Raw genomic sequence first — 25335 nt, 5'->3', positions numbered from 1 at the left:
GAGGGGCAAAAAGTTGAAAAAAGGGATATTTTGACCAAAATATCCCTTTCTTCGGGATTTTCCCGCCTTAGATACATGATGGAGACACGTGAGTCGTACTGTCTGAAAGACAGTTCTATTCTGAAGAGAATGATGTGGGAAAAATGACCCTATGTTAATTAGGGATGTCTCTTTGAATTTTTATCAAAATATACTTCTGTACAGGGGAATATGGGGCATTTTCGGTATATTTTTTGCGGGCTTATTTTTGCACCTAGAAGATTGAAATTGCGCAAAAACATTCAGTCCACCGAGTAGTATTTAACAGGGTTTTTTCCAGATTTCTGCATTAAAACAGGACGGTCCAGAGGGGCAAAAAGTTGAGAAAGGGACATTTTTACCAAAAAATCCCTTTCTTCGGGATTTTCCCGCCTTAGATACGTGATGGAGACATGTAAATGGTAGGCAGTTCTATTCTGAAGAGAATGATTGACGGATTATAGTCCTAGGGTTAATAGAGATGTCTCAGGAAATTTTTTACCTGAGATCATGGTCTTTTGCGGTAATTTGGGGCATTGTGAGGATTCTTGATAAAATTTCTCCCGCCCTTACTATTCAAGATAGAAACTTGAAATTTGGCACACCCATTCAATCTACCAAGTACTATTTATGAGATTTTTTGAGATCTCTACGTTCACACAGGGCCGTTCCAGGGGGCCCCAAGTGTGAAAAAAATTTCCCCCGAACGGGCTGGTATACGGTATGGGCATGCAAGTGCTACCATTTGAAAGCCTGCTCCGTTCTGAAGAGAATGAGGTATGAACCATGATCCTAGGATAAATAGTGACGATGCAGCTGCTTGACTGAAAGTCTAAAACATACCCCAAAAACCCAGGTTCCCAACAGGGTTAAAACCAAACAAAACAACACTTTTATACTAGAGCTTGTAGACGCAACTCATAGTCTAAGATCATTGCTGGAAAGATAGCTTCGGTGAAATCTGATTGATTGATTGATACATTTTAAACTTTAGGATTGTAGTCATGACTCCAAAAATGTAGTCAAATATTTCAAACGTGTTATTTGCTAATCGAATAGTTGAAAACCGGATAAAATTTGACGGTTAATGGTGAAACGTTTTTCTTATCAAAATATCACTTTCGCTTTTCAATGTTTGTTTTGCAAAAGAATGTAGTTGAGCTTTCAAAGTGAAAACTTTTGTAGTACCTGATCGGTAATAATCAAAACCAGTTAATATGCAACAACTACTTCACACTCTGAACTTTAGTTACAATTCATCGTCTAAAGTCATTGGTGGTTGTTTTTTTTATGCAATTTAATAGACTGATCACTTTTAAATCTCTGCATACATTTTTGATAAGTTTATGAAAAATTTTGTTATTTTTTTAAATCGTAGTTTGAAAATGTTTTAACCTCAGTATTGTAGTTACGACTGATTACCTAAGGTCATTGATGAAAAGTTATTCTTGGTGCAATGAGACTGTGTGATCACTTTTAAATTTCCGTTTAAAATTTTTGACCACGATTGAAAATTTTTAGTTTGATTAAACATTAGTATTGTACAAGTACTTGTAGTTAGGACTGAAGATCTAAGGTCATTGATGGAAAGTTATTCTTAGTGCAATTTGATTGGCTGATCTTTTGAAGTTTTTGTTATTTTTTTTTTAAGTTTGAAAAGTATTGCTTGAAGTTTTAGTTTAATAAATTTTTGGACCCCTTCTTTAATTTTTAATTAAAAAACTTTGGGAACTTAGAATTCCAGTTACGACTCATAGTCTAAGATCATTGGTTAAAAAAAATAAGACTTGTTTTAATTTGAATTTTTTGAACCTTTAGATTTGTAGATCATTGATGTAAAAAAATTAGGATTTGCAATCTGATAGGTAATTATTTAAACCTATTAATATGTAATAACAATTTCATTCTTTGAACTTTAGTCCTAATTCATAGTCTAAAGTCAGTGTTCGAAAATTATTTTTGTAATCTTATTACCTGATCGCTTTCCAATTTCTGTTTAATTTGTTGAAAAGCTTTTTTTTTTTTTTAAAAAAAAAAACACTTTTAGTTTAAAAGTTTGATCATGGTTTGAAAATATTTAGTTGGAAAATTTTTGTTAGAAACTTTTTGAGTGAAAATGTTTAGTTTGAAAATTCTTACTCTCAGTGAAAACTTTTTTATAAGTCTAACAAAAAGAACTGAAGAGCTGAAGCAGTTTAGATAAAAAGTATCTGACAACACTCTACATATAACAATCATGCAATCAGGTTTTTAATAAATTAAGCGTTTATCGAATTTAACTAACCGTTGATTGTCACAACTGGACACTGGCTTTAAAAAAATCGTTCAAATTATTCATAATCTTTTAAATCCTTGTTGACAATAGCTTGTCTCGTGCAGTGAATGTGGCCAGAATTAGGCAAACTGATTATTGTCTCGTTCAGTGGGTTAGGTTCACCAATAGTATTTTAATTTCTAATTACAATTAACTTTTTAGATTTAAGCAACAATTATCAGAATTCAGCGAAGACACAATGAGAGGAATATGATGTCATAGGAAAGAGTCTATATGACCTCATAATGCCTGCGAATCAGGGTTGCCTACTATAATCTAGTTCCAAAGTACATTGACCTTAACATATCCTTTTTCTTCTCTTAAAATAATGATCTAAGGGTACAAATTGATCCCATTGAAATTACTAAATATATTTATGGAGATATACTTATTGGTCTTCACTTTTAAACCTTCAAAAATTGTTAATTTTATACATTTTATCAAATTTACTCCTACGACCATAAAATCTACTTTAGGATACAAAACCTACCCAATTTGTATTCCTTGGGAATTTTTATACCCTCACTCGAACGAACAATGTCAAACGTAAACATGTCATAATTTAGAGGAGGTTAGTCCTGAACCAATTCATTCAAGAGAGTTGCCCGATTTTACCTACATTCACTACACGAGGCAACAATGAGTCTTACTGACAAGAATTTGGAAATAATATGAATGATTTGAGCAATATTTTTAACAGCCAGCCTTCAGCTGTGTCAAGTAAACGCTTAGTTCAGTCCGATTATCCTTAATTATTGGAAAACATAGTTGTTACATGTACAGTGTTATCATTTTGATTTATCTAAACTGCCCCGACTCTTCAACTACGGTTGTTTTTGTTTGTTATTTTTTCATTAAGTGCAAAATTTTTCAAAATACGAATTTCCCATAGAATATTCCAAACTAAAAATTTTCAAACAATGTTGACATTTTTTTACAAATCTAATGACAGATTGAGTTATGACTAAATTTCAAAGTGTGAATTTATTATTATTATTATTATTACATATTCATAGGTTGTATTAATTACCTATCACGTTTCATACCCTAATTTTTACATTATTACCTATCACGTTTCATACCCTAATTTTTACATTAATGACCCATAGTTCAAGAAGTTCAAAAGATTCAAACTAGAAATTACAGTTCTAATTTTTCCACCAATAGTCGTAACTATAATTCGTAATTTTTAAAAAATAAAAAGTGGTGGAAGACTTTTCAAAATAAAAAAATTGAGCAAAAATTTTTGAACAAACTTATAAAGATATACTTTTATATATATATATATATATATATATATATATATATATATATATATATATATTCAAGTCTCAGAGAACATTTAGGAATTTTTGTTTTTTGACATTTTTCAAAATTAAGGGATGGGTCAGTCTTGCCAGAAATTTAAGAGGGTGTATAAATGTGTCCATGTTCTAAGATAATGAGTCCTCTACTACAGTATTTAACCAGATGAAATGATAAAACATGATCAAAAATATATATATATATATATATAGATATATATAAACAAATTTTGAGTTTATGGTAATTTTTTATCCATAGAAGGGGACAAGCAGCTAAAAATTAAACTTACATTCGAATCCTGCAAACCATGTATCAAATTTTGTTTTTTGACTATTCCTAAATTTGTGGTGAGCCAATGGACTGTTTCTAAATTTTAAGATGAGATCATAGACTTACTACTTATGTTCCAAGAAGGCGAATATACCCTTTTAGTTAACAATGTAACCACACAACGTGATAAAGTATCATCTTAGTGAACCTTGGGCAATACATTCAAAATAACTCCTAATGCTAATTCAAATTCCCCCCCATATGTATATTTTTAGCATTTTAAATGGTAAAAGGATATAATGTGAACGAACCAAATTTACAATAGTATGTATTTGCGTCCTAGAGAACATTTATAAATTTTTACTTTTGAGAATCCCCAAATTTAAGAGGTAGTCCTTCATACCTCTACCAAAATTTAAGAGGTGTGTATCTTATAAAAAAAATAATGGACCCCTATATTCAACAATATAACCATATGTTGTAATAAAGCCTCACCAAAGAAGATTAATTACGTAAATAAGTAACCAAATGGTGAGCGCATGACAATACGTATATTTCTTGACATTTTTTACCCATAGAAGCGGACAAACATCATCATCATCATCATAGGTATTCTGCCCTTATTGGCAGGTCACTTGCCGCAAGCTATTATGCTGTCTTCCGATAACCTATTTCTCTTCACTACGATGTTTCTGTTTTGATATCGTCCATCAATTATAGTCTTCTTCGTCCTGTCTCTCTCTCCTGCCACCATACCCTCTAGCACATCCCTCGTGCTACAGTTCCTTCTTAGCCAATGTTCCAGTGAGTTTCTCTTCCTCTTCTTAATAATATCTAAAATTATTCTTTTCTCCCCCATCATTTCTAACCTTTTCATTCGTTTTCTGCTCGACTCAGCTAATTCTTTCCATTCTTCTCCACATTCACATTTCGAAAGCTTCAAGTCATTTTTCATCACTTTTCCATAATGCCCATGTTTCTTCCTCCATACAGTAGTCCACAAGAAGCATTTTATGAGACTTTTTTCTTAACTCTATTCAGAGTTCCACAAAATAGACTTTTCTTCGTCCTAAAGACTTCTTTCTTGATTTGTACCTTTGCTTTATCGCAATTCATATCATCACTAATAATACTACCCAGATATCGAATACTAGATACCTGTTCTGTTTTCTCCCCTCGTATTTCTGTACCGGGTCTAGGTCAAAACCCCCACAGCCAAAACCCCCACACTCAAGAAATGTCAAAACACCCACACAAACGGTCATAACCCCCACACAAATGGACAAATCTCCCAAACGCACGAACGGTCAAAACCCCCACAGCCAAAACCCCCACACTCAAGAAATGTCAAAACGCCCACACGATCGGTCATAACCCCCACACAAATGGACAAATCTCCCAAACGCACGAACGGTCAAAACCCCCACAGCCAAAACCCCCACACTCAAGAAATGTCAAAACGCCCACACAATCGGTCATAACCCCCACACAAATGGACAAAACAGCCACACATAGCAACGGTCATAATCCCCACATAAATGGACAAAACTCCCACACAAATGGTCAAAACTCCCACATGCAGAAATTGTCACAACTGCCACACAAATGGACAAAAACCCCACAAAATCGGACAAATCCCCCACACTCTGAAATGATCGTCATTCCACGTCTTTGTTGCGGCTCTTTATGACGCCCAAGAAGAATAGTTGCAACATCAGTTTAATTGGAATAAAAAATGTTATTAAAAAGTACAAGGGCAATACATGCAACCAGGATCCTTTCAGAGTGTGGGAGATTTGTCCGATTGTGTGGGGGTTTTGTCCATTTGTGTGGCAGTTGTGACTATTTCTGCATGTGGGAGTTTTGTCCATTTGTGTGGGGGTTTTGTCCATTTATATGGGGATTGTGACCGTTGCTATGTGTGGCTGTTTTGTCCATTTGTGTGGGCGTTATGACCGTTGGAGGTTATGATCGACTACCAGTGTGGGGGTTTTGGCTGTAGGGGTTATGACCGTTCGTGTATTTGGGAGATTTGTCCATTTGTGTGGGGGTTATGACCGTTTGTGTGGGCGTTTTGACATTTCTTGAGTGTGGGAGTTTGGGCTGTGGGGGTTTTAACCGGTTCCCTTCTGTACTCGATACCTACCACTTCGTTCTAATCACCATGGTTTTTGTCTTTCTACCACTTATTTTCATCCCATATTCTTTACAATCTCAAATTTTCTAACATCTTATTGATTTTATTTTCAGATTCCGCAACAAATGCTATATCATTTGCAAACCGTATATACCTAATAATTCTACCTCCTACTGAAATGCCATCTTTATTATGTAAGCTCTTTTTCACTCTCTCTTCTTGATATAGTATATTAAATAATGTTGACGAGAGAGTGCATCCTTGACGAACTTTCCTTCCAATTGCACTCCTTCTCTGTTATTTTCTCCCCTATTCCTCCCCTATTCTGTCATTTCCTCCTCTGTTCTAATACTTGCTTGACGGTTCGTATGTAAGTTTCTTATGTCTCTTTGATCTTTCCATTTCATTCTTTAGTATTCCCAACAATTTCTAATTCGAGCAGTCAAAAGCGTTTCTCTATATCAATAAATGCCACATACACCTCTTTTCCCTTTTCTATAAATCTTTCAGCGATCACCCTTAATAATGCAATTACATCCCTTGTACCCTTATCTTTCTTGAACTCGAACTGTTCCTCCTCAGTTTCTTCATTCGTTCTTCCATACAACCTTCCGTTCAGAATTAGAAGGAAAATTTTTGTTGCATGAGATATGACACTAATTGTTCTATAATCCTCACATCTCTTTGGGTTCGATTTCTTAGCCATTGGTATTATGATCGTGTTCAAGATGTCTTTTGGCCACTCTCCTGTTTAATATGTTTGATAACAGCGTTGGAACAATTCTTTCATGTATTATGACCAACTAAATTTACAGTAGCTCGGAGCTCTTCCTTGGCTGCCGTCCTGATGTTGAGTACCTTCACCACTTTTGTGTTTTAGCCCATTGTTCTATCCGAGGAAAAATTGTAATATTTCCTTTCAAAGGAGCAGGGATCTTAATGTTTTTTCTTCAAATCTTATTTAAATGTTATTTGCTTTGCCAAAATGAGTTTTGCATTATCCCACTATTGCGAGCGGTAATTATATTCAATGGGAAAAAGCGGAAAGGCTGTCACTCATCGCAAAAAAGTGATAACCTTTCCGCTTTTTCTCATTAAGTTTTGCATTATTTACAAATTTGCTAACATTTAATTTAAATTAGAGACATACTTTCGTAATTTAATTCATGCACAAGTTGTTAGTATATTTATAAACAACTTGTGTATGAATTAAATTACGAAAGTATGTCTCTAATTTAAATTAAATGTTACCAAATGTGTAAATAATGCAAAACTCAATGAGAAAAAGCGGAAAGTTTTTTTTTTTTTTTTCTGTGAGTGATGGCCTTTCCGGTTTTATAAATATAATATAAGACTAAAACTATAGACCAACCTGGGGGAGAAATTATTATTATTTTGGTGCTACTACCAGCTGAAAATGTGTCGAAAAAATGCAAAAATAGCCCTAACTCCACAAAAAATATCGAAGTCGGTTAAAAGGGAATGTTTATTGCTTTCAGATATAGATTCCCTTAATGGACAATTAGATGTCGTCGCATGAAAACCAGAGAAACGTAACTCCATTTTCGTAGGTTTACAGGCGAGAGGACAAAAATATTATTTGCTTAGAAAGGTCTGTTTCTAATAAGATGGTAATTGAGCTACATTACAACAGATAATCGACAAGGAAAATAAATGGTGTTCCGTTCCATTTACACCAAGTGAGGCTTTCAAAATTATGTCCAAACATGTAGAAAACGAAAACAACATTTTTGGAGTTACGTTCGTCTGGTTCTCATGCGACGATGTGATGAAAGGGCGGCGCAAGGGTTGCCCTCAAATGAATTGGAAATTCTTCTGGTATCTTTTCAAAACTTGAATGAGGAAAATAAAGAACATTGAAATACAATATTTCAATGACTAAATATCACAGTACATTGTTCAACCTACAAGAACACTGCAAGAATTTGAAAGAAGAATATATTTAACCTACTTTGTGTTCGTACAAAATAAATTATACAAACAAAAATTGTCACTCCAAAAGTCTAATTATTAACAAGAATATCATGTAATATACGAACAACCCTTGATTTTTCCTCATTTTTGCCGTCTTATATTTTTGTTGTAGAATCTATGATTGGTATGTTTACACTTATCTTGAGCAAATATGCCATTGAACTTTTAACTATGCAACATTTTTTTCCTCTGTATTGCAGAGGCGGATCTAGCGCGGAGACAGCGGTTTTCGGCCCCCAGTTTTTTGAATGATAAAAGTAATTGAAGCTATTTTTATATATTTTTTGAAAGTTTATAGTAAACTCATGACGCACCTATCATAGCTTGAGTTCTGGTTGCTTCTCCTCCGCAGTTTTTACATTCTAGATCCACCTCTACTGTACTGCATTTGGTTCCTGGTTGAATTTTTCTATCTTATTCTTGAAATTCCCTTATCTTACATTTTACAGTTACATTTCATGGTCTTCTACTTTTTACACCCTAATATACTTGGGATCCTTTGAGTTATGTAATTAAGTTAAAGAATCCTTTAGTGAGTGCCTTTATCAGTTTCTTCAGACTTTAAAGTATCTTTCACTGAACAATTTACAGGTTACATAGTTACAACGCATACTAAATGCAGTACATTGTACTGGGAAATATCCTAATAGCACGGGAATCCAGTTAATATCCTCCCAAATATAAATTGACGTTACCTGTACTATTTGTCGATACAGTATGCTCCCACTTTACCATCTGGCCACTTCATTACGACAAAGTAAAATTATATTTGCCATCTTTTCACCATTACAGAACCCTCTAAATCCACATCGTTATCCATAATACTACTTATAAACAAAGCTACAAGCTGTCCTTATACGACATGCATGGATTTTGTATTTTCTTGTAATTAACATAGAGCAGTATTTCTCAGGCTTTTGAACCCTACAATCTCCTTCTTGTTGGCACAGTACCAATAATAACAATAATAATAAAGTTATTAAAAACTACCTCGATGGCGACCTACCGATGATCACTCTAGGGTCCCCTGAAGGGTTGCGACTCATCAATTGAGAACAACGTACTTACCGTTTCCAAATGAAGAAAACTACGTGTTTAACATTTTAAGCCTCAATACTTTTTGTACATTGGTTTATCACACATAGTATTTTCTTGACCGATACATTTATCCGAATCATAGTTCCTCCTTGGAAGTGGGGGATGGTGGCTCAGTGACAGAGCATTCACTTCTGGGTGAGGTTTCCCCGGTTCGATCCCAGACCATGAAAGTTTGTTGTGAATAATATCGTATCCGTGAGTTTTTTTTAGAGTTTTTCTGTGTTTTCTTCAACACTTTTATTCTACGAATTCACCCTAAAAATCTAAACATGAGACGTTAATAACTTCATTTCATTTAAGTTCTTCTTTCAATAGTTTATTCTGTATTGAGACAAAGTAGATTAATCAGATATGTGTATGTCTCCTTCTTTTGAATTCTAACAGTGTTCTTCTCACTTGAACAATATAATTTTTAACCATTGAAATATTGTACAATACTTAGGTGTTGTTTTCTTTCTTCATTCAATTTTGATAAAATACCTTTAGGATGCTCCATTTTTCTAACGCTACCGTTGCGCCGCTCCTGCATCATACCGTGTTATGCAAAAATTAACTAAGCGCCAAACTTTGAAAATCCACGCAAATGCGACGATTGGTTCCTGATACGCATTAGAAAGTTTTGCACAATCGAAAAGAGAGGAAAACCAACACCTTTAAAAAAAAAAAAAATTCACTTTTGATTACAGCTACATTTATGTTGCACACCAACCCTTATACGTGATTTTCTTAAAAGTATGAAAGTGGCGCTTAGTTCATTTTCGCATGACACGGTACATATATAATTGTGCATTAATGGAACCCTACGACTCAAAATAATGAACCTTTCACCTTACTTGGATCCGAGATTTTGTTTTCGAATTTTGGCATTTTTTGCAATTTTCTGACAAATTATCGGTTGCTCACAACACTAACTAGACTACAAGCATTTCTAGACCCAGGTTGGACTACATTTTTAGTATTATCTTGGCGTAAAGAACCATTTCATAGCGTTGTCGAAGTTATCGAGAAACACCATTTTTATTCTAATATTAATATTAATAAGTGTCGGAAAATTTTATTTTCACAAAATATGGAACTTTGAAAAAGATTTGAAGAAAAGAAACATTCTAATCAAACTATTAACATCTCCGTTCAAATTCAAAGAAAAAAAAAGAATGCATCTCTGTAAACCATCTAAATTATAATATCCTCGTTCATTTCGAAGAAACAGGAAGAATCCTTCCCTGTGTAAGCCAAATAAGCTATTAATATACGGTATCTGTTCATTTTAAAGAGAACGTATATTTTTCCATATAAACCAATTAATTAATTTGAGGCGCATGTCAAAAAGGCAAATATTTTTACATGGGGTTGGTAACACTGATGAAGTCGAGTATGCGTAGAACCATTCCCTAATATTCTGTGCTTGCAACACAGATAGAATAGTCCGAGTGAAGAAATTGTGTACATGCGAGTAGCAGTAAGGTAAAATGGCTGCCGTAATACAAAATTACGCCAAATGCGAAGTGAAATCTGTCATACAATTTCTGAACGACAAAGGATAGAATGCAGCTGACATCCATCGAGAAATGTGTACCATTTACGAACCGATTGTAATGAAAGAAAGGAAGTCAGGCAATGGTCGGGAGAGCTTCGGGAAGAGTGTTTAAATGTTCATGACGATGGAAGGCCCAGTGTTTAGACGGACGATCCGGTGAAATATATTAACAAGAAAGTGCGACTCAGGTACCAATTCACAGTAACTGAATTTTTCGGTTTCTAGAACAGTGTCTGCGAGAACAGTGCATCGAATTGTGACTAACAACTTGGGTTACCACGAACTGTGTGCGAGGTGAGTGCCAAGAACAATTATAGAGCTCCCAAGGAGCAAAGAATGACAGCTGCATGTGATTTTTTGCCCCTACTGTGAAGGATGGGGTGACCTCCTTTCCCACATAGTGTCTGGAGATGAAACCTGGATATCATACTCCACTGTCGAGTCAAAACAACAGTCAACGCAATAGCGGTACTCTAGTTCTCCTAAAGCGAAGGATGCTACACGGAAATCTGACCTATGACAATGTCCACCTACATACAGCTGCTCGTATGTTGAGATAATTCAATGATTTCGATGGAAGCTATTCAATGATCCCCCTTACAGTCCCAACCTTGCCCCCAGGGATTTTTTCACCTGAAAAAGTGACTTTCATCGAGGCATTCCCGCGATAGTAAAGTGCTCAAGACATCACTCCTGGACTGGCTACACTCTCAGGCAGTAGATTTTTACACAGAGGGTATACGAAAGCTTGTGTCACGCTACCAGAAATGCCTGAAGGTCATGTTATCTGTGTCGAAAAATAGTCAAAGCATGTATTTATATATCAATCACTATAAATTTCTTTTCCTATCATTTTCTTGTTTTTTTTTTTTTTAATATCGGCTCTTCTCCTTGATATGCTCCTCTTACTAATGTACTCGTTTATTTATTTATTTTTTAATGCTTCCTTCTATAAATCATGAGCTGAGAAATTAAGTAGCGGAGATATTCAATGGTTTAAGACAAAGAGTAAATAAAATTAAGAAACATATTTTATGTAAATTTTATTATTAAATAGTGTAATACAAAACAAAATACAGGTAAGGAAAACGAGAAAAGAGTATATACAATAGATTATACTTGTTTTTTTACATCAGTATCATAAAATTGGTTATTAGTACAAAAGAATATTCGAAAAATAACAATTTAAAAAATATATGTATTTAGTTTAATCATGTTGAAGAATATAAACCTGAGATAAAGTAATTAACAAAAGAAATTTACTTTGGTTATTTTAATATTAATTTTTTTTTTTTTTTTTTTTTTTGATTCGAACGATATTGAGTTCTTTTATTTCATTTCTTGAAAGCGCTCGTCTTATTGTTACAACAATGTTTCATACAATATACATATCATAATACATAATACTCTAACATTACGTTTTACATACAATTTTTTACAGTAAGTTATGGTTTTATATAATGCAGAAATCACACAACGAGAAACACAGTATTTTATTATTAATAGTAAAATTAATAATAATTGCAAAATACAAATTATTATAAGTTAATTGAAAAGTAAAATATGAATTATAAAAATGTTTTATGACATTTTATATTTTTAAATGACACACTTGATTTTCTTGTTGTATTATGTCTTAATGATATATTAGTTACTTGAAACTCTAAACGAACAATAATAATTTTCCAAAAGCAAGAAACTGAAGGAAAATACATTATTAAACGTTCAAAATAAGTAATACATAAAAAAATATAGTCTACAAATAATTGTAATTATTTATTCCAAATTCAAATCTTAAAAATTCCAATATTTTTTAAAATTAGGTGACAGAGATGGAAAGGAGTTCGACGACATTTGATTCTGATTAAAATAACTGGAAGGCATTGCAACTCTGAATTTAGGCTAATCAGTGCATAACAGGCTAACAACATACAAAAATAATGTATTAACTACTACAAGTATTCCTTACTCCCCTATTAGAGCAGATATTATTTATGTAATGTATCACCTTGTCGTATGGACTAATTCAGCAAAGAATTAGTAAACAATTCAAAATAGTTTTGTGGATAACTCTATAGATAAGGCTGAAATATTAAGGTTTTGTAGAAAATCTAACAGAATACATGTTACTAAGTTATGATATTTTATTATATTTAATATTTTCAAAAGATTTGTTTAAACAAAGCAGAAATGCCTCTTCTTATAATACAATTAATGGCGATGAATATTCGCGCCATCTCGGCTTTTTCTAGCACATTGATTTACATAAGGAATTACTCTTCAGTTTTTTTCAAAATAAACAGAAAATTTAACAGATAGGATTTACTGATTAAAAAAAAATTATTTAGCCTAATTGTTTCATACTTAATTAACATTTAATATTGTTAAATATTATTTTAATTATTTAATAATCGAAATTAATTAATTTAGTGTGGGGATAAAGCTTTATACTGAATATAATGCAAATCAGGGGCACACTTACGTGGAGTGTCCACCAGTCCCGGATCCCCCCAAAATTTCGTAACCCGACATGCATTTTGTACACTTTCTTAATAAAACAACCAGCGAAATTATTGACTTAGCCTAAAGATTTTAAGTTTAACGTCTCTTTCAGCAGCGAGGCTATATGAGACGTAGACCTACTGATTAACGTTGAATCCAAACCACATGAGATCCTGCCGGGAATCGAACCCGGCTCTCTCACGCCAGTCTAAAGGTTTGAGTTTATATTATCATCTGTACCTTTTTTTTTTTTTAACCAAAACTACCAAGATCTATCTTGTTTTCCTAAGAATATAGGACTTAACAATTACTTATCACGTTTACGGATGTAGAATAATACCGCCTCAATACTACATAAGCTTATTATATTGTAGTAATGGTATTGGACCCCCCTCCCCTTTTGGACTTTTTCAATAAATATTTTGAAATCTGATGCAAATTCATTTTGAAAAAGCAAGACACATTTAACCATGTTTCAAGAAGATATCAGTAAAAAAATCTCACGATTAAAAGTTCTAGTTTATTTCAAAGAAAACCAGAGAAAATAGTTTCTCACATAAATTAATGGGCTAAAAAAATACTTTGAAATAACACAAAAACTGAATACCGTTGCCGTAAATAAACGAAATAAATTTCAAACGTAAATAAATTAAGGATAAAATTAATGAAATTACACAGGAAGAAAATTTAACAAGCGCAAAAGTGCATTGAGACTGAACAGCACCAATTTTCTTTTCTGGTTACAGATTAAGATTTTTCTTTTGTCTTTGTTCAAGACACAGGGAGATGGAGCTTGTGTCACCTACAACGACAAGACAATAGAAAATTTTCACTTTCATTGTACGTTGCCATTCAGGAAGAAGTTAAGTGCATAGTACTAAAAACTTCATGATAGAACTAATTTCATTATTCGTACAAAGATGTCCACGTGGATTTATTTTATTTTTTGCTTCCGTAAGAGTTGTATAAACCTAGTACAACTTGCTTCATATATATAACTATATGCTTTTATTACTGTGTCACCAGGTGGCAGTTAAGTATTTATAAAGGGAAAAAAAATCTCATAGAATGCTGAATGCAAAAACTAAAAGGGTATTTTCACATGTTTATTCCCATGACAAGTTTTGTGTACATATATATGTGAAGTAATATTGTGTACAATACGGAAGGGAAAATACAATGAAATATGTGGGAATCTAAAGTTTTCACTCTCAGAATATCGTGAGCATACGTTGATATACAAAAAAAAAAAAAAAAAAAAAAAAACATATGTGTAATACATGTACTGCTTTTTGTATTGGACAAAAAAAAATGCGACTGTGTTATTTCATTCTCAAGAAATGAGGTCATTATTGCAGTATTGTCATATTCACTAAGAAAATGGCGTTATATATTAATCGATAATGTGTAAAAGTATAGATAATAATCTTAAATCTTATGGTTGTATTCCGCGCTTGAATGCCTAACTCACAATATTATAGTCAAAATTATTTTTTTAGAAACAAAAAATATAACAGTAAAAAAAAATGACAGAAAATTTTCTCTGCGTAGCGCTTTACTTTCAGATTTTTATTATTGATATCAAAATTTCTGACTTTTTTATTCTTAGAAATATATATAAAAGAGAGATTTTGGTTTTCAAATCGAGATTATATATATAAAAGGAGCCTAAGTTAGGTTATTATTTCAATAAGTTAAATATTGGGAATAAAAACACATTTATGATTTTTAGTGCCAATTAGATTGCAAATGAATTCTTACTATTTTGTTTAAACTTAAAAATAATTTTGGTTTCGGAATCTAGTTATTCTACATGATATAAATTAATATTCCAACTTCCAATATATTTTCGAGTGAAAAACATGAAGTCCATAGAGATTGAGTGAATTTCTCTTCTACATCATAAGATTTTGTAGTGTTCACGCTTATCATTCAACTAAAGTTATCAAAGAGATATGTTAGAAAGGGACCAACTTTGATAATTGTTTTATTGAAATCTTGTGAGCAGTCCAAAATACAGCACAGTAACTTTAAAAAAATCAGCGGTTGGTTAATTTGTTGTTTAACACTCCCTTTTCAACGTGGAAACTATAAGGACATGAACGTACAGATCGTACAACTCAACATGGAATCGAAATCACAATGAATTCCCATCGAGAATCGAACTCTGGTCTTCCATCCCATCGTATGTTTCTAGTAGATATTAAGATTTCAGCTTGTGAAACAAATTAGTGTCAGTTTGGGTGTTTCGGCTATTTGAAAAACTGAAATTTGATCGTAAATCTAACACCATTAGAATTAATTCAGCTAGTCAGTGCTATCATATAAAACTACAGAAACCGTGTACTTCATTAATTTTCTAATGTTTTACTTTTTCATTTTCTAACTTTTGAAGTAAAACCAAACTAATATTAGAGTATATATATTTACTTTTTAACTTTAATTTTAGAACTAGTTCTGACTACCTAATCTAATTTTCTATTTGTTTCCGTTCCTAATCTATTATCGTCTAGTCATATTGGCTTTTGTATATTTATGAAAGTGGTTCCCAACCTGAGGAACATTCCATATGAAAATTGAGAGACCTTAACAAGAAGGTGTTTGTCATATAGGCTAAAATGAAGTTCAATAATTTGTTTCCTCAATATATCGAGCGAATATACGTATAAAAGTCAAGTACGGTAACATTAGACTACAGGATACACATGGATTTTTTTCTTCGTTTATTACAAGGAGTACAGTTTGAATATGGGATCCCATAGTCCAAAAGAAAACGTGTTGCTCGTCTTCTTAGAAAGCTATAGTTTGTTGGTACGCCTTTTGTGTAATCACTTAAAAGAGTAATGCTAATATTGGTCGTCTTAAACAGTGGCGGATCTAGTGGATCCTAGCTCCCTCCAAGTTTTTTGAGTGACAAAAATAGTTGAAACTGTCATTTAATATTTAAAAAAAAAAAGTTTATTGTAAACTCATGGTATATCTATCCTAGTCTAACTTCTGGTCTACCCTCTCCCAGTTTTTACGTTCTAGATCCGCGTCTGGCCTTAAACTCACGAGAATCGTTTTTTCGTCAATCCGAGTATACAAAAATGTAGAAGAATTCTCATATAAAATGAAAACAAACAGTAATTAGAACTTTAAGCGATCGTTGTAATTACATGTTATCGGGAAAATATAGTAGAAGATAGGGTTCGAACACGGAACCATTGTTAATTGTTGTAACAACAAGCTGAGCACACTTTGAGCATTAGAAGTTAAAAACAAAGATATTGGGAAGACATTATGTTTTGTAATAGTACTTATCGTTGCTTGTATTGATAGTCTATATATACTTCTATAGAATAAGTCCATTCAATGCTACTGGCTATTTAACATACGTATATATATATATTTAATATGTACATATATGATAATATGAATGTGTAGATAATTCTACAAAAAATATTAAAGGAGCGAATCCCTCATGCGGTTTTATTTCATACATACATACATACATCACACACGCTATACTAAATAACGCAAATACACTCATGAATCACGCACTCGCATTCACGTACACATTCGTTCTTCTACATTCATGCACTCCTTTGAGGACTCTCCCACATTCATTATGCAAATGTGTCACACATATATATCGATATTTTATTTCGACATAAACACATTTATCGTTTTACCATCATGCTAATATGTCATTTTGTTGTAAGAATTGTATTTTCTTTTAATAAAAATTCTTAACCCTCACAAATTACACGAAATGTTGCAAGTTTTACGCGTGTGTGTTTAGTAAAATGAGGGAAGGACTTTTTTTTAATTAGCTAGGACGGAAGAAACGGATGTACACCGAAATTTCAGACTATGGTGTTAGCTTAGAACTGTAAATTCTGGCCTCTGAGAAAAGCGTCTATCTGTCCAGCAGCTACGTTCGCCCTCTGATTGGGCGCTACAAAATAGTACTGCTGTTGCTGTTGAGGGTATGTTTGGGGTAAAGTTTGGAATCCCGTTTGAGGCAAAGTTTGTTGTGGAACAACTTGTGTTTGGAAGAGGTGAGGATTATTTTGTGGCTGGACAAACGCTTGCAACCTTTGATTGAGGTTGATTTCTGTTCCAACCTTTGGCAACTGTTGATAAAGTACTGTGTTGTATTGGCCTGTTGTTGGGTCGTAAACTAACTCAGATGTGTAAACAGGACCGTTTGGTCCAGGGTACACTGATTGCTGTTGTTGTGCTTGTTGTTGGGGTATTACTTTTCTCTGTTGTGATACTGTGTTCTGTGGTCGAACCTTTGATATCGTACGACCTTGTGGGATTGCTTTAGCAGGTGTGGGTTTTACTGTGGAAACAACATTGTTTTCCAATTGGAATTTCTTAAGTTCTGCATCAAAGTCGATTGTGCTTCGTAAACCTGGGGCTACTGTTGGGGTCAAAGGTCGCAAGAAAGGTGAAACTGGTCTTCGTCCTCCCGGTGTGATTGGCTTAGGAGTAACGTTATCTTCGCTGTAGAATTGGACTTGTGGAGGACGTGTGCTTGTTGGGAAAATTAACGCTGGGCGATAAGTGGTCGCTGGAGGATGGGTGCTGGTGACGTACTGTGTTGTTGGTCTTCTGGTTGAAAGGGGGCGGACAGGTCGTGGTGTGATTCTGACAACTTGTTGGGGAGTGCTTGTACGGAGTATAGAGACAGGTGTAGGTGAGGGAGTGATCGAAAGTTGCTGTTCATCTTCTTCCTCCTGCTCATCGGAGTCTGCGAGCTGTTGCGAGGGCGTCACTTCTTCAAGGCTCTGGTGAACCCTTGAACCAGTTCTAGTTGTCTGAGGTCGTGGCCTCAAAGGTCTAATAGGGCGAATTGGGATGTTCTCCTGTGAGTCTTCTTCGCTCGATTCTTCTTGTTCTTCCTCCTCCACAGCGTTAGGATCACATGGATTTCCTGACACATAGGTGAACTCTCTCTTATTACCGTCAGGATCTACATAACCGTATTTACCACGAACAACACAATCGGTTCCTCGCGTTTCCTCTTTGAAGGACCCGTCCGCAGCCTCGTAGCCAAAGGTGAAAGAACCGTCTTCGTTGATATGGCTGTAGTTCCTAATAGTCTGCACTGGTGGAGGTCTTCCTTTCCTGGAGGTGGCTGTAGCAGGAACAGCAGTTCTTGTTGATGCACTGGTACGTGTCAAAGATGGCCGATACCTTATCGGCTCTGCATCTTCTCTGATAATCTGACGTCCGTATAAACCATTGTATACGGGGTCGTTGGTAACTCCTTGCACTAACACAACGCCTGCCGCCTGCGAGTCGTCAAACCCTGCTGGCTGGGCGGCGTAGAATTGAACTTGAGGAAGCTGCTCGTCTTCTTGTTGAGTTTGAGGCCTCACTCTGACGCGCAGACGACGCGCCGCTGGTCGTTGTTCTCGTGAATCTCCATCGTCTTCCTCGTCTTCCTCATTTAGTGGTCTGACTCTTAATCGCGTTCGTCTGGTCTGTGCAACTGTTATCTCTACTAAGAGTGCACCCACCAAGAGAAACAAAATCTGAAAATATACAGAAAGAAGAGCTTTTTTAAGAACAAGTTTGTACTATATTAAATATAAATAAAAGTACACAATATCTAATAAAGAAACATATATTATTTCAATATTAATTAACAAAATATAGCAAAACAGATTAATAATATTTTCAAAGCATTCTTTATTGCTATCCATCAAATAATTCCAGTTTATGGTATTACAGTGGAAATGTAGATAATTTATTGGAAGAAGAAAATACTTGTATTGTTCAAGTCAGATTGTTTACTGACTCGTGAGTCAAAACCGTAGTTAATGTGTTTTGTTAAACAAACAAACACACTATGTCGTTACGTTTTAAGCACTTGAATTGTGCCTTTCTTTCAGACCTTTTCTTTTCTGTGAGACGGGCGCTAATGGAGTGTTGAAACTTAATTTTACTTGCTTCAACAAAGGGCTCAACTAGAACATTATTTTAAAGGAAATACACTGATCATTTTAGATTATGATAACTATTTCTTTCTTTCTCTCTCTCTGGCGTATGGAACCCGGAGATTCAATGCCGCGTTTACAAAAGCTCTCGATTGACTTCAGTTCTTATCCAACTAGATCCAGTTTCTATTTTAACTCATATTTCTGCGAGATCCAGATTAATTTTGTCCTCTCATTTATTCCTAGGTCTTCCTAATCAGTGGTGTATTTACGATTTTGTTTCGGGAGGGGCTTTGCTAACTTTCGGCGGGGGGCTTTGCCTGGAAATGTAAAAATTCTGCAAGATATTTCATTTACTTTACTATACTAAGTAAGATTTCGGGGGGGGGCTTAAGCTCGGAAGCCACCCCCTAAATACGCCACTGTTCCTAATGGTCATTTTTCCATTGGATTTCCAGTTAAAACTTTCAAGACGTTCCTAACACTTTGAATGGTAACTATTTAGAAAGTTTAAAAGCATAAAGTTAGTAATGTTTTTTCATTTTCTGGTTTGTACTTTGAATTAATATGGTTATTCATTTATTAAAATTTAGGGTTCTTTTTCTAAGCAAATATTCGGACCCAAGTGAGACTGGAGTGAGAAATGGTAGAACTTCATAACGAAGAAATGCATAATTTGTACCATTCACCTAACATTGTTAGGGTCATTAAATCTAGGAGACTCAGGTGGGCAGGCCATGTAGCCAGGATGAAAGAAAATAGAAACACTTTCAAAATTTTAACATAGATACCTAATCAGAAAAAGGTCATTAGGACGTCCTGGGTGCAGATGAAAGGACATTATATTAATATGAATCTCACAGAAATAGGAATACAAAATAGAAATTGGATTCACTTGGTTAAGGACAGAAGTCACAAGAAATATTTTGTGAACGCAACATTGAGCCTTCAGGTTCCATAAGCCATAGAGTTTGTTTAGTTAGCGTCCTTTCCCAGCACCGAGGCTGTTTAGGGTGTTAATGAACTCAGCGCCACAAATTAAGGATTCCTTATATTCACTTAACGAAAAAAAAAGTTCTAGAAAACATTCGTCAAAAGACTGGTTGAAATTTATCGAACTTCTCGGGAGAGATTACAAAGGAACTACTATGAGCTTTATCTAAATGTCCATACTTCGCATTGCACCGGTACCGTCGTAACGAAATGTATAAAGTAAGTTAGGTTTGCGAGAATATACTTTTACTTATAAATTTAGTACTTGTTGCGTGAGTACCAGACATATTGACTTTTAGATAAAGCTCATACCAGTTACTGTATAATTCCTTGAGTTGCTTACAAGATTTCACCTAATTTCACGCCAGGAGGTCTTTAAACGTGATATTTCGCATTTGCATCGGTTTGTAACTGGAAAAGTAGGGCGTGTCGATTTTTTCAATTTTCAAAATCCTAAAATGAGGGGTGCTAAATAGTTGACACCTGACATTGTGTTTCGAAGCATATATTTACAAATTCGATATAATGTTGTTTTGCTAGGTAAATATCAGTCCAAAGTTTTGTCATTTTCGATCTTTTTTTTACAAATTTAATTTTGTTGTTCATAGATGGCGCCAGCGTTGTATTTCATTTATTGAGCAGAAATACATGCTTGTTAAGATTAGTTCTATCTATTTGCACATTGCTGAATTACAGTTTTAGTATTATGTCAAATTGATATTCTACAATCATTAAATTAGATACATTTTCAATTTTAAACGGGTGCTGATGTTTTCACATTTATTATTTAATAACTCCAAGGATATAAGATTAAGAGCTTCAAATTTGAGTGTGTAAACGTTTTCAACTAGTTTTTATATTAACATCATGGTTTCTTGATGATTCTTTACAATGACTTCTAAGACAAAAACAAAACTTCATACATTTACACATAGGAGTAATTTGATTGGAACCTGCAGAGAATTGTTACCCTCTGAACCCCCCCTCGTTAAGCTATGTTGTCATGCAGAGCATTTGGTATGGTGTCGGCTTACGTGTCACAGCTGCCATATCTACTGCCGCCCTTATGGATGGTGGCTTGATGACCGACAAAGACCAAAGGCTTGTGATTGATCACAATAAAGTGAAGAGAGCACAAGAAAAAAATAATGAAATCCGTGGACCAAGAATTTGATGAGTTCCGTCAGCAAGGTATATTCGACTGCATCTTCTTTGATGGCTGTGAAGATATTACGAACGTTATGTTGGTAGCAGAAAATTCAAATCACCAGTTCCCTGGGATTATATGAGAACAACACTATTCTGTTAACAGCGAGCCAGGTGGACGCTATCTTTATCATTTCACTCCTCAGAAAGATTGTGACAATAAAAAACAAGCTGAAATTTTTGCTGATAATCTTCAAGATTTTAGAAGGGTATTGATAAAATCTTACAAACAATTGGAGGTGATTCTAGCAACATCAACACTGGTTGGGAAGGTCGTACTATGCATTGGGTAGAAGTCAAACTCGGTCGTAAGCTAAATTGGTTAGTGTGTGCTCTTCACACCAGCGAGTTACCTTTACGACATTTAATCACAACACTGGATGGCATAATTTTGTCTAGCAATCAGTGGAAAGGTACTATTGGAGGTATGCTAGACGCAGTTACTGAACTTGAAATGAATCCTTCATAGCAAAGGCTCCCAATTGGAGGGCTTCTTATTGCGCTGAGTGAATAAATGAAAAAGATTTATCTAGAGATCAAGTATACGGATATCAGATTACACAGGCCATTCTCACTGGAAAACTTCCATGGGATCTGGCGCTTTTTGAAATTGGTCCAGTCAGTCATTCAAGATGGTTGACTACAGCAAATAGACTGCGTCGTTTGTGGGTTTTAAAACATGAACTTAACGTCAAATATCTCATAAATCTTAGGTAGATAGTGAAATACATTGTTAGTATCTATTACCCTGCTGGTTCAACATCAAAGTCAAGCATTGCTTGGAAAAAGAGCCACGCCACATCTTGTTTCAACTCCAGTGATTTAATATGCAGAAGAAAATTGTTGTGGATGCTGTACTTCAAAAGATACTTAACTTGAGAAGTGAGGCAGTATGAGGAAATCTCTCTGTACGTCCGAGGAAAACACCTGCTATCGACCCCAGTGCCTCGTTCGTGCTAGAGATGATCGACTGGTCTAAAGGTGTTTATGAACCTCCCTTGACATGCAAACTTTTAACAGAAAGTGCGGTAGTAAAGAAATTTGTAGACGTTCCGATTGGTACTTTCATCGGCCAAATCACGCTCAGTCTATAGAAAGGTGTATGAAACAAGTCACAGAGGCAGCAAGTCTATACACATGAGAAACGTGAGGGGTACATGATAGTTCAAGAAGCAAGTCCACAGATGATGTCCGAAAGTGAATCAAAACAAGACATAATGAAACTTGTTTTGTGAATAACTTGTGGGTTAATAGTATTGCTTACTTGTTGCTGTTTCTTGAATACATTTGTAGTAAAACAACGACAGTTTTATCACAGAATGTAACACAAATGTAGCATATATAGTAATACTATAGTAGTAAATAAGAAGTATATGAACTGTATGATGCAGCAGTTACAAAATAATTTATTAAAATGAAAATTAGTAGTTTGCCAATGTGGTGGAGAAAGTATTTTTAAAATCAATGAAAAATGTGTTTCTCATGATTTGTAACAGAAGCTAGACACTTCAAACATGGAGAATGTTACATGTTTCTACCAAAACAATTATAAAGTATAATAGTACGTAATCAAAATAATGCTTTCTGTTCTTAGTTACTGCAATGCAGTAATATAAAATTTAAATACCGGTACAGTATTTCAATACGTACGTCTATGTGTGCAGAAATTTTATTGACTGTTTTCTCAAAGTATTGCTTATATACTCTTTCTTACTGTATCTCTAGCTTTATTAATACGTTTGATGATTAATAAAATGTTTCATACGGAAAAATAATTTATTTTATAGCATTGCATGGCATTTTTGAAAGTATTTCAGTATGAAATTCCAAAAACTGCTCTTATGTTATATTCAAATCTTGATTTACCTAGCTAGAATTTCTTTAATCACAAAACTAAGTACGGATTTGAATTTCTCATACCTAAAAACATACTTTTAAGACCCCTCATCATGAAAAATTGCAAAAAGTATATTTCACCCTCAAAAATGACACGCCCTACTGGAAAAGGAAGAGTATTCCGAATCACGCTTATTAGAACTTTATTCTTTCCCTTGATAAAAGGAATTATATTCTAAATTCATGGCGCCGAGTTCCTTAATACCCTGTATATTAGATGTGGACTTATAGTTTAAAGTGAAATCTAAACTATCATAATGGATTCAATTCTTTCCCACCGTGAACCGAACCCTGTACCCCGTGCACCGAAAGCGCGCACCCTAGCCAGTAGACCAGCGACGAGGGCAATGGTATTTAATGCCCTAGTCACTACACCAGTGAGGAGGACAATAGTATTTTAGTGCCCTAGCTACTAGATCAGCGATGAGAACAATGGTATTTTAGTGCCCTAGTCACTAGACCAGCGATGAGGGCAATGGTATTTTAGTGCCCTAGCCACTAGACCAGTGATGAGGACAATAGTATTTTAGTGCCTTAGTCACTAGATCAGCGACGAGAGCAATGGTATTTTAGTGCCTAGCCACTAGACCAGCAATTAGAGAAATAGTATTTTAGTGCCTAGCCACTAGACCAGCGAGGAGAACAATGGTAGTTTAGTGTCATTTTAATGCGCTATGGCAGTAGTTCAAAAAAAACTTTTTTCGATTTATGCTAGAATCGTAATAGTCCGTTACAATTCAAACCTGACATCAACTGCAATTTCGCGGTGAATAGTTTGAGAACCAATATTATCAATTAAAAAAGATCTACTAGCCCAGGCACGTATCTAACGGGGGTTTGGGGAGTTCGGACCCAACTTCAAAACCAGAAATGAAAAATATTAAGAAAGGATTAAACAAAAAGAAACAAGAAAAAGAAGAATCAGCGTTAAAAATAAAAAAAAAGTTAATCCACGCGTTTAGTACTCTCTCTTACGAGAAGCATTGTGTGGAGGAAACGGAGGTTTAGAGGGAGGGGAGTTTTACTTTTGTAAATATTTATTAGAGACAGAACGAGAAAGTTATTAACGTATGTCTTACTCTCTGTTCTAAATGACAAATTAAATATGCAGTAACCAATGATACGCAAACTTGAGCACAGCGTATGTGCCTTTCTCATTGTTTCTTCTCCACTCCATCTTTACGAGGAACGCATTATCCGAATTACTTGCAATACGTAATGGCAAATGAGCGGGATATCCTCGAATAGTCAGGGAATTTGAAATTTCTAGAAAAGTTACGGAATTCTCAGAACTTCTGCTGCTAGTCAGGGACATTAAGCTTTCGAAAATATAGTGCCCTTTTGTAATAGTGAGGACATTTTTTATCATAATTTTTCTTCATCGCTTCTCTGCAGTACCGTATCAAACATATTATTGCAGAAATAGTTTTTTAGTGTTCGTTTAAGTTGTCATTTGGAACAGACAGTAGTTGACGGAATAATAAAAACAAAAAAGTTATATAGAAAGAAAATTCTGTGAACATTTGATTCAACAGAGAAAGGAACGCAGATATTGTAAAATATTTTACAAAACATTATTTGATATGTACTTTTTATAATAGTTGAGGTCATAGTGGAAGGGAAATTGTTATATTTGAATGAACAGAGGAAGGAACATAAATATTGTAAAATCTTTTTCAATACTTTTTTTTTTTATTCTTTTACTTGAGATTTCTTCATAGTTTGTTATTAAAATACTTACTAACATATCCTCAGTTTATTGTCCTAAAAACCATATAACTTGTATGTTGCCAGTAAAATAGTTTAGATTGATCGAACTCCTAGTGTGATAACTACAGTATTTCATATCAGCCCTATTCCTCATAGTACGAAATCCTGGCTAAACGAACCAATATATGTTGCCACTAAAATAGTTTAGACTGATTGAGCCCTGGTGTGATAACCACAGTATTTCATGTAACTCCTTCCCCCTATTATGAGACCCTGGCTAAACGAACTAATATCGGGTGTTGCAAAATAAGTGTTACAACTCTTGGGAGGTGACTCCTGCCACTGAGACAAGAAAAAAAGTTCTCTTCAACTTTCTGCTATCGGACATAGTTTCAGATCTACAAGGTGCCGAAAGCGTGGG

The 25335-nt window shown here is 34.5% G+C and overlaps 1 protein-coding gene across 1 annotated transcript in view; it reads right to left on the bottom strand.

Moving 5' to 3' along the window:
- Nucleotides 1–13397: 13397 nt before the first annotated feature.
- Nucleotides 13398–25335, bottom strand: part of LOC145663107 (uncharacterized) — a 102610-nt gene continuing 90672 nt past the window's right edge. Inside the window, exon 2 of the mRNA XM_081729382.1 lies at nt 13398–18704. Coding sequence (XP_081585508.1) covers nt 17043–18704 — 1662 coding nt within the window. The 3' untranslated portion in view covers nt 13398–17042. The remainder of the gene's footprint in view (nt 18705–25335) is intronic.

This window comes from Thermobia domestica, chromosome 10 (genome assembly GCF_964235325.1).
Source record: "Thermobia domestica chromosome 10, izTheDome1.hap1.1, whole genome shotgun sequence".
In the NCBI taxonomy this organism is placed as follows: Eukaryota; Metazoa; Arthropoda; class Insecta; order Zygentoma; family Lepismatidae; genus Thermobia; species Thermobia domestica.
This window is presented reverse-complemented; position numbering and strand designations above follow the sequence as displayed.